The following is an 11112-nucleotide window of genomic DNA, read 5'->3' as shown; positions in this document are numbered from 1 at the left end:
GACAAGATACTACTGACTCAGCAGGTCAACCCAGGACACAAGAGGTACCTCTAAGTTACTGTTGTTTGCCCTCTTAGACTGAAGTTGTGATGCATCTCCCTCTCTGCTTTCCATTCTGCTGTTTTTCCTCTCACTTTTTATTCTCCCCTTTCTCTACTCTCCCTTTTTAGCCCCATTTTATATGTCAATGTCTCCCTCTTGCTCTCTCTCAATTAAATGCACATTTAAGGGCTTTATTGGCATGGGAAACATATGTTTACATTGCCAAAGCAAGTGAAATAAATAAATACTTTGTGAAATAAACAATAAAAAATGAACAGTAAACATTACACTTATAAAAGTTCCAAAAGAATAAAGACATTTAAATGTCATGTCTATATACAGTGTTGTAATGATGTGCAAATAGTTAAAGTACAAAAGGGAAATAATTCAACATAAATATAGGTTGTATTTGCAATTGTGTTTGTTCTTCACTGGTTGCCCAATAGATATGGGAGTTTATCGACATTAGATTTGTTTTCAAATTATTTATGGGTCTGTGTAGTCTGAGGGAAATATGTGTCTAATATGGTCATACATTTGGAAGGAGGTTAGGAAGTGCAGCACAGTTTCCACCTCCTTTTGTGGGCAGTGAGCACATAGCCTGTCTTCTCTTGAGAGCCAGGTCTGCCTACGGCGGCCTTTCTCAATAGCAAGGCTATGCTCACTGAGTCTGTACATAGTCAACGCTTTCCTTAAGTTTGGGTCAGTCACAGTGGTCAGGTGTTCTCTCTCCCCATGTTCCATGTAGACATGCATTGGATGAGCGGTTGAAGGAAACCAATCGGGCTGGGTGCAAGCAGAAACCATGGGTCCAGCAGGCTGGTGAGTGGGATGTGTTAGCAAAGGATCTGGTTAAGGATCTGTTATGGGTGTTTGGCTTTCAATGCAGAATGTCTTTGACTCTCGGCAAGGTATGACTGACCCGTACAGACCGGTGTCAAAGTTACTGGCTCATATTGAAGGCCTTGCTGGCTTTGCAGTGTTCATTTTGGTTCAACTGTCTTTCAGGATGAAGTGTCCGCTGTGCAGCACTAACAAGCGTTTCCTGCTCAACACCATTCCACAGCCCTGCCCTGCTGGCCACTCAGGAGTACAGACATCAAATAGTAGGGGGCAGGACACCACCCAGAGACAATTGGGAATACAAAGACCACAGGGGACTCAGGGACAAAGACAATCATAGAGACAGCCGAGAACTTTGTCTCTTTTGTGTCCATCTTTAAGACTAAGATAGCAACACAGGCCAAGACAGCTACAAAGACAGAAGGGACTGAGACAATGACAATGACAGAGACAGCCATAGAGACAAGAAACACCGACATAAAAGAGCCTCTGGTCACAAGAGACACTTTGTCCCCAAAACACAGTCCCCATGATGGACACTCCCCATCTTCTTCTAGACCAGGGTTTCCCCACCTCAGTCCTGAACCCTGGGGGCATGTTTTGTTTTTTGCCCTAGCTGATTCAAAATACCAACTCCTCATCAAGCTCTGATTTTTTTTTATCGGCTGTGTTGTGCTATGGCAAAAACCAAAACATGCTCCCAGGTGAGGCCTCAGGACCGAGTTTGGGAAACGCTGTTGAAGAGACCGCTCCCTCCACTGACAGTAGCTCCTCCTCCTCATTCCACTCCAGGGCAAGCTCCCACTCGATAGGCCACACCTTCTATCAATCAAACCATTGCAGCAGACCACGCTCACCTGTCAAGGACACGCCCAGTGGAAGGAGCCACGTGTGACATCATAACCTTGGAGGGAGTGCTGTAATGGTGTTACCCAGAGGAGGTCCCCCCCCCCTCAAAGACATAAATATACCCATTGAATGACTGGAAAGAGAGTGTGTTTGTGTTAGAATGTGAGAAAGACTGGTTGCTGTTGTAAGGTTGTGACAAGTATTAACTAATGAAATTGTCTTTGTTTCTACTGATCTTTTAACTAGGAGTGTCTTTCCTATTTCTATTCCCTATTTTGACAAACACTTTACCCTGTCTTGCATTCAGCTCTGTTAATTCATTGTCAATCTCTGGTACAATCTGTAAACTGACATTAGTGACAGTATTAGAGCCTAGTCCTGAGTGCAAGTTGCTGGTAAAACCTTTTGAGATAATCAATCCAGATCGAGTAACTGAGTTCAGGTTAACGAAGTCATACCTACAGGGGTACCCAGGGTAGACTGGCTGAGGTTTCGTGTTTTCCATTTTCCACAGATGTAATGTGCCTTATAATCCAGCAGGAGAAGGTGACCTCTGCACTGACAGTACCTAGGGCCTTTGACCTTCTTTTTGCTTTTATGTCCATTGCACTATGTATAGGGATAACAGTTTTCTCCCAACAGAGTGAACTGATTGGGTCTTATCATAGGTTATAACCATAGGGCTCAGGGAAGTTTGTCTGGTCAGGTCGTTAACCTACCTTGTTCAAATTTCTCTTCTCATGTTAATGGTTTTTAACTAAAATATAGTCTACATAATTAGTCCCACAAAATGCAATAAAGTATAAAATCCCATAATGTAGAAGGATATGTTTTGTATAACCCTTTCGATTGGACATTAACTTGAGTTGCCGTTTTTATTTCACTGTCTCTCATAGTTTGATTAATGGTGCTGTAATTTCTTTACTCAGAATAGATTTGATTTTAATGTCGTTTGAATTCTTCTGTCGTTCCTCACAGTTGGTCGTGTTTACATAAGGCTGTCGCCACTGGGTAAGCACTTTTTATCGTTTCTCCCTCTTCTTGACATGTATCTACCCGCTTTATCAGTTTGTTAAATAAATCATATCTGCTGTTTCCGTGACACTCCTCGGGTTCTGTAAACCCATTTTTTTCTTGAATCCAATATCCCAAATATGTTAATTCAATAATTAGCCGTTGATAGTGATAATAATACAATAATAACAGTAGTATTAGATCGTTATTTTTATTTAACCAGGCAAGTCAGTTAAGAACAAATGGCCGTGTTTACAATGACGGCCTACACCGGCCAATCCTGGACGACGCTGCGCCGCCCAATGACTGCCGGTTGTGATACAGCCTGTAATCGAACCAGCACTGAGATGCAGTGTCTTAGACCACTGCGCCACTTGGGAGCCAATAAGGACATAACTTCAACAGGCCTCATTTTAATTACCATCATTTTTTAGGCAATGATAATAATTGTATTAGAATGTAATTTGGTTATTTTGGATTGTGATAATGTATACGATATGAAATATATTGTTGGCGCAATTTAATTGAATATTGAATTCGTTCAATGTTGCTCCATAGGCGCTCCTGGGGTTAACCCAGGGGCTGAGGCAACATCCGCATCAACAGCTTGCCATTCACTCAATCATTATAACCATCGCTCCCTACAGCACTAATTAATACGTTCCATCTGATGTTTCTAGCAACCTTTGGGTCCATAGCCCGTGCTGCACTATTTACGGCTATGACCCCTCTCAATGGCCTACACAGCACTAACAATTATTGCGCTCCATATCAAGCCCTTAAAGGCTTTTTAATTGCAAACCTGTTTGTGAATCAGTGGATTTGGTTTCGTGTGTCCGCAAAGGGTTCAGCAACGCCGCATTACCTTTCACTGAAAACCATTACGCACATTTCAATGCCATAGATAGGGGGTCTAAATTGCATTTTACGCAGTCACGCTTCATAAACTCCGTTGTGCGTCTCCAGTGTAGCGGGGATTAGACGCGGATTAACAGTTTCCTTCCTTTTTCAAACGACGAGCAAGTATAAACACCTTTAAGCGACATTACATGGACTGATTTGTATGGAATTGGTTTACTTGAACTTTATAGCAGGTGCTGAGTGCCCCATTAAATATACTGGTGTAAGTGCTCTTGAAGAACTCAGCGCTGCCATATTCGTTTCTGTGTGTGTTTGACTGGCATTTGTTCTATTTCTTCTGTCAGAAGCATGGTTATTGATGGCCTGCAGGGTCAGCTGAAGTAAATTATAGTGCTTTATAACATTACAGTTATAACATCGTAATAAATTGGACCTTTTAAGTAATGGGCCTTAACTGCTGCCTTGCCCTCCCCCCAAGTTGAGGTCCTGGAGATACGTGTATTTCCACGCGCCACGCGCGCTAATTGAGTTCTGTTCCTCACTCCATGATAATTGGTTTACACCCTGGCTCTCCTCTTTTCTTTCCACGAGGAGTGTTGTTTAATGGAGTGAGCACCTAATGACCAGCAAACACAGAGGGAACGTGGCAGCGGGAGACATGAGCTCTGTTGCTGTTTGTTAATACCAGTAACCAGAGGAGATCCGTTAAATTGTGTTAAATGAGCCATTTGGGATGGATTTTAAAAGTCGCAGGTTCGGAAACTTTTGACAGAACACTAAAAGGTATCCAACTAGGAGAGTGTTAAGTTAGGACGTGGTCTTTGATCCCTCTCACATTGTCAAGTTTCCAAGACAACCACCTCCCAATCTAAGTTGCTTATCACCAGGGTCAGTCGATGCGAGTAGGCCTATAACATCTGGCTATCGATTTCCCCCTCTATCAATCGCATATTGATAAGAGAACTACGTTCATATAGGCTACACTGAGTGTACAACATATTTGCCCCCAGAACAACCTCAATTCTTCGGGGCATGGACTCTACAAGGTGTCGAAAGCGTTCCACAGGGCTGCTGGCCCATGTTGACTCCAATGCTTCCCACAGTTGTGTCAAGTTGGCTGGATATCCTTTGGGTGGTGGACCATTCTTGATACACACGGAAAATGTTGAGCGTGAAAACCCCAGCAGCGTTGCAGTTCTTGACTCACTCAAACTGGTGCACCCTCTGAATGGCAGATATACATTTTAATTTGTAGTCTTTCACAGAGCGACTTACAGGAACAAGTAGGGTTAAGTGCCTTGTTCAAGGGCACATCGACAGATGTTCCACCTAGTCAGCTCGGGGATTCGAACAAGCGACCGTTTGGTTACTTTAACCTGTCTCCTCCCCTTCATCTACACTGATTGAAGTAGATTTAAGAGGCGACATCAATAAGGGAGCATAGCTTTCACCTGGATTCACCTGGTCAGTCTATGTCATGGAAAGAACAGGTGTCCTAATGTTTTGTACACTCAGTGTAACTGTTCAATGGCTGACATTGTTCGACGGCAGTGACATCCACATACAGGCACTGTACTCCCATCGTTTCTTCTTCTTTCCCACCAACAAAGCCAAAGCAAGCCGTGATGATGCTGACATTCTGAAGACACGTTCTGTTTGCGTTTCTCACCGTGATTGGTCTCGCAGGCCACAATCTCTCTGATAAGGTGTTCGGTGGCATTAACCCCTGTCTGCGCGCAGAGATAGGACCCGCGGATTCCCCCGTACACCTGTCCATCGCTGCATTAGGACCACCCGGCGGCAGGTGGGTCTCAGATACCCGCGTCAAACAGTGCAGTGTTTGCCGAGGGCATTGATTTGCGCACGGTAAATTCTGTTCAATCATTATCGGACTGCGGGTCAGAGAATACAGACACGAATAGAAACTAAGTCGCGAACTTTTCCGTTTTGTGTAAACAGTGAGACCAATGGCTTAGGTGCAACAGGGTCACATGGTAATGACACACCTGTCCAGGGCCTATAGCGGCGCCAGGTGCACGAGCAGCACAGGTAGAGCAGAGCACAATATTCCACGCTGCGTAGGCTATAGGGCGCAGGTACGTGTGCACACACACCCGTTGGATAGCCCTGGCCCTCGGCAGTCATGAATCGAGAAGAGCACTACTATTCTCCCGCGCAGCTGTTCAAGAACTCCTGCGCCTACCAGAGTCCACACAGCGAGGACTACAGCCACAGCCCTCCGCCCTGCCTCTACATGGCCCGGCAGGCTCAGTCCGTCTACTCCTCACCCTCCATCGGAGGGCTAGACCAGGCGAGTCTCCCTGACATTGCTCCTTACAGTATTCCCATGCGAGAGGACCCGGGTGTGCCGCAGCTCCACCACCCCCAGGCGCCCCAGCAGACTCTCCAGCCAGGGGGTTACGAAGACCCAGGGGGGTTGGCTCTGTGTGCCGATAGGAACAAATATCACCTGCCTTTCCCCTGGATGAAAACAACCAAGTCTCACGCGCACACCTGGAAGGGACAGTGGGCAGGTAACTCACTGCAGTCACCTTGGGCATTTTCTCATAGTTATTATTACCGCAGTGCTGCAAAGAAAGGAATTAATCTATGGCCTCTCAAGGAATCTTTACGCACACATTTATAGGAATATTGCAGACCTTTCTTTTATGGTAGGCCTATCGAAATGGATTCGTTTGAACACTTAGTTTGAACACATTATTTTATACTGTACAAATATTAGACACGTTAAACTAAATACAATATTTCAACAAAAGTATTTCCTCAATAGTTAACAATTGAACATTCAGGAGTTTTATTTTGCCAATAGCAAGGGAGTGAGTGTTATGTATAGAGAATTCATCATCAATTACACTGAACATTAAGTAGAATTCAAAAGCTATTTAGCCTAACTCTCGCATTCATTATACCATATTGCTGCTTTGTGTTTAGGCTAGCTATGCCACTGCTGTGAATATAGACCTTAGGAATGACCAAACGTTAGGTTTGAATATACCGAGGCTTTTGTGCACGTATAAGGACTTAAATGACATCATGATGTCTACAATATACAGTATGTCGTGGGTGGGTGTCAGTTTACCTTGTCAATTAATCTGTAAATGACCTGTGTTCCCCTCATATAAACCACAATGTTTTGTATGCCTCTGAAGGTGTGCCTTCTGTCTTAAGTTCCAAGTTGCGATTTACTTCAAATATGTGAACATTTCAGTTGTGGCTATTTATTTGTTAATGATTTGCTAATGGCAGGTATGATCCATATAAGTCTTAATGAAAAATGTTTATTATTACATATGAAAGTGTCTTACAATAACCTTAGTTATATCAATATATGTTTTAATGTAAAATATATTAAAGGGTATATAATTAACGTGGAGTGTTTAGGGATAACAGAAAATAATTAGTCAACTCTTAATCCTAAAAGTATTTTCTGTTGCGGCCATTTTAAATCAACTCGGTTCAGCGGGTCAATGGGAGTATTTACGGCATTTGCGTTGGTTTCAATTAAACGAATGTATGTTACTATGGATTTAATTTGTTAAATAAATTGAGGGTAACAACAAGTGGAAAACTTGATAAGTCTCAAGCAGAATCGGTTCTTCTCAATTATTGCGTAGGCCTATAAACAATTATTCTCTCAACTCAACATTCATCAAAGATGATCTAAACAATATTGTTTGTAGGCCTATTATTAAGACAATTATCATAGACATGTGTTAATTATTATAACCTCATTAGGCGATATGTGTTTTTATTATTTATTATGTAAGAAAATCATGTAACTTTACAAGCGATTAACTTTTCTTAACTAATTTCGATGCAAGTTTATTTCAGTGAAAGTATTTTCTTCAATGGACAAACGCAACCACTGCAAGAACGAGCCAACTCTAAACCTATGAAGCAGATCAAGTAATTAATGGAATAGATTTTCATTGTGTATTTTTAAATCAACGAATCCCTTCACCAATATATCTGAACGAAAGTTTAACAAGTGAGCCATAATTTCAGAATTCAAAACACAAATGAATTGTAGTGGTAACATCATGTAGGCCTATACCTTCACTTGAAATAAAAGTGATTCATTGAAGTAAACTTTTCACGGACTGTCTCTAAATTGGCTTGCTGGTCCGGGCTGATACTAATGAACCCTTAAAGTTAGTGAAACCTTTTCAGGTGAAATTGCTGTTAAATATAGACTAGTACTAGAGATTACACGCATTATAAACGACATTCAACTATTGTTGGTTTTCGTTGTTGGTTTTCGTCAACTTACTCAGTAATAAAAATGGAGCTATAGACCTATTCTTTCTTTTTAGTATTTAATAGTAATTTCCAAACCAATTTATCGATCCATTTGTGAGTGATTGTGATAAATGTGCAGTTATGTAATATTCAATGTGATGTGGTGGCCCAAGTAGATTTGAAAGTGATTTGTTTCATTTCAGGGCTTTGTTCGTCACAGAATATATCATGCCTCACATAGAAACTTTCCGTTCAGTATAGTATATCTGTTACTGAAGCAGCATCGGCATCTGTGAGAGTTGGCCTGTGGCCTACATGTGTACTGTTTGTTTCAGGAATCATCAGTTACCCAATAGAGTTGTTTCTATACAGTCTTTGGTGATCAGTGTGTGAGCTGACTGTGTTCAGCCAATGTGCTGCTGTATGTGTTTCAGATAGGTACACTAGAGTTCTAAATGGTGAGTCATTACCAATTTCACCTAGATTGAGGCTTTACTGGGACTTTGACTGTGGCAGGATACAATGTTTAGTTAATCTTGAGTTCCACAAAATGGATACGCCATTCTACCCCTCCCCTTTACCTTTCTCTCTCTCACCCTCTCCTCCCTCCCCATCCTCTCCCGTGTTCCCCACCCCCCGCCACCCTCCTCAGGCCCCTACATGGTGGAGGCGGAGGAGAACAAGCGGACAAGGACGGCCTACACGCGAGCACAGCTCCTGGAGCTGGAGAAGGAGTTCCTGTTCAACAAGTACATCAGCAGGCCGCGGCGTGTCGAGCTGGCCCTCACCCTCAGCCTCACAGAGAGACACATCAAGATCTGGTTCCAGAACCGACGAATGAAGTGGAAAAAGGAGGAGGACAAGAAGAGAGTGAGGGGGGTCGACCCCGAGCAGGACTCGTCCATTACGTCAGGAGACTTGAAGGATGAGGCAGGGGTGGGAGTCGGGGGGGCAGGACATCCCACCACCACGACACCCCCCTCACCCTTAAACGACCACTCCATGTTAGGTTCTAGAGACTCGGCCTAGCAGGGCTGATATGGATGGATGAAAACTGGACAGACACTGAGGAAAAGGGAACGCTCTTAGGCTGCGTTAAGACAGGCAGCCGAATTCTGATATTTTTTCACTAATTGGCCTTTTGATCAATCAGATCAGCTCTGAAAAAGATCTGATGTGATTGGTCAAAAGACCAATTAGCGGAAAAAATATCAGAATTCGGCTGTGTAATCGCAGCCTCAGTCAAACAGACTCGGTTGGTATTATTCATGTGCATTATCGGCGGTGTCAGATTGAAGAGAGGTGAAAAGCGAGGACTGCAGGTTCATTGTCTGCAATATCATCATTCTGCGACTGAACTCTAACCTCATGTTGTCGTGCTGAGGACATGCGGGTCATGCACTGATGATGACAGTTGGCATTGGACATACGTGTACAGACCCACTGCTCTGGTCTGCAGTCTCTAGTTGCGTTGCCAGAAGAGGGCAGCACCCATTGCCTGGAGAGACAGTTGTGATACAGACCACACAACTCGGTTGAGAGCTACGTCGGGCATCTGGCCTACTTTGATTGCTTTACTAAAATCAATGCACTTCAGATACTTTCTCTGAAAATGTTGGCAGTGTACAACCAAGTTTAATTTATGTATGTAAATATATGCAGTCTATGCACGGGACATGATTCTGTCAATATTGACAATACTGATGCATTTTCTGACTCATTTTTGTCATATAACAATTTATCAATCACACCAATTATATAGCCTATTTATGTGCTTAATGTTATCACATCGTTGATGTCTTAATGATAGGCACTGTGAATAATCTACTGTATTTTTAATTCTTTATTAAACTATAAAGTTCAAGTTTGAAATCAGAATAAAGTCAAATGAAGCATCTGCAGTTATTTAATGACTTGGCATATTGTACAATTACGCCTTTACGCACAACAATAATGCAGACATTATTATCCAGTATTCAAGCACATTCAACACAGCAGGCAGACCACACGAAACCGTAAGTCATCACGTAAGTCAGTCGTGGGGCTTGTTTGACATTGCAGCCGACAGTGCTGACGACTGACTGATCTACAAATCACCTTGCATCATAAATAACGACGAATTAGTTTTGTAGTCAATCACAATTTACCAATGGTGTAAAGTACTTAAGTAAAAATACTTAAAAGTATTACTTAAGTTGTTTTTGGGGTATCTGTACTGTAATTTACTATGTATATGTTTCACAACTTTTACTCTTACTACACTACATTCCTAATGAAAATTAAGTACTTCCTGAGCCATACATTTTCCCTGGCACCCAAAAGTACTCGTTACATTTGGAATGCTCAACAGGGCAGGAGAATGGTTCAATTCATGCACTTATCAAAACAACATCCTGTTCGTCCCTACGGCCTCTGATCTGGTAGACTCACTAAACACAAATGTTTCATTTGTAAATTATGTCTGAGTGTCTGAGTGTGCCCCTGACTATCCGCAAACAAAACATTTTTTTTTTAAATCGTGCCATCTGGCTTGCCTAATATGAGCAATTTGAAAGTATTTATACTTTTGATAAATAAGTATATTTGAGCAATTACATTTACTTTTGATACTTCAATGTATTTCAAACTAAATACTTTTACTCAATTAGTATTTTAATGAGTGAATTTCACTTTTACTTGAGAAATTTTACTTTAAGGCATCTTTACTTTTACTCAATTAGTATTTTAATGAGTGAATTTCACTTTTACTTGAGAAATTTTACTTTAAGGCAACTTTACTTTTACTCAAGCATGACAATTGGATACCTTTTCCACCACTGCAATTGACCTACGATACATTCCAGTTTTGGTGTTCTCAAACACGGCCATAGTTTGTTGGGTATGACCGGGACCAAGAGCACCGGTAAACGGACATGACAGATCTTCTTCACTTCATCGATGGCACCCGTTCCCGGAGTCGCTCCTCTAGCTACCGTAGGATGGTCGTCTTGTTGTTAATCCGCGTGCATATCACGAAGGGGAACCCAAATTCTCCTTGTATTCCGTATTGAGCCGGGCAATGTGCGAGATTAAATAGTTTATACTGGCCTCCAGATCAGCAAAGGGCGCGGGACCATACCGCAGCCGGTATGATTTGAGATTTCTCCAGCACAGTACCGAAAACATTCACAAAGTCGTCGTAAGGAAGATCATTCACTGATCCGATGTCCATGTTAAACTCTGCTATCTCGTCTGCACAGACTC

General features: G+C 42.3%; 1 protein-coding gene across 1 annotated transcript; it reads left to right on the top strand.

Moving 5' to 3' along the window:
* The first annotated feature begins 5130 nt into the window (after window positions 1-5130).
* Window positions 5131-9757, top strand: LOC112227704 (pancreas/duodenum homeobox protein 1-like). Its single transcript, XM_024392526.2, has 2 exons — window positions 5131-6143; window positions 8522-9757. The coding sequence occupies exons 1-2, from the start codon at window positions 5753-5755 to the stop codon at window positions 8896-8898; spliced, it is 768 nt and encodes a 255-aa protein (XP_024248294.1). The 5' UTR covers window positions 5131-5752; the 3' UTR covers window positions 8899-9757.
* The last annotated feature ends 1355 nt before the right edge of the window (window positions 9758-11112 follow it).

This window comes from Oncorhynchus tshawytscha, linkage group LG29 (genome assembly GCF_018296145.1).
Source record: "Oncorhynchus tshawytscha isolate Ot180627B linkage group LG29, Otsh_v2.0, whole genome shotgun sequence".
Classification (NCBI taxonomy): Eukaryota; Metazoa; Chordata; class Actinopteri; order Salmoniformes; family Salmonidae; genus Oncorhynchus; species Oncorhynchus tshawytscha.
The sequence above is the reverse complement of the archived record's forward strand: the minus strand, read 5'-3'. Positions and strand labels throughout refer to the sequence as shown.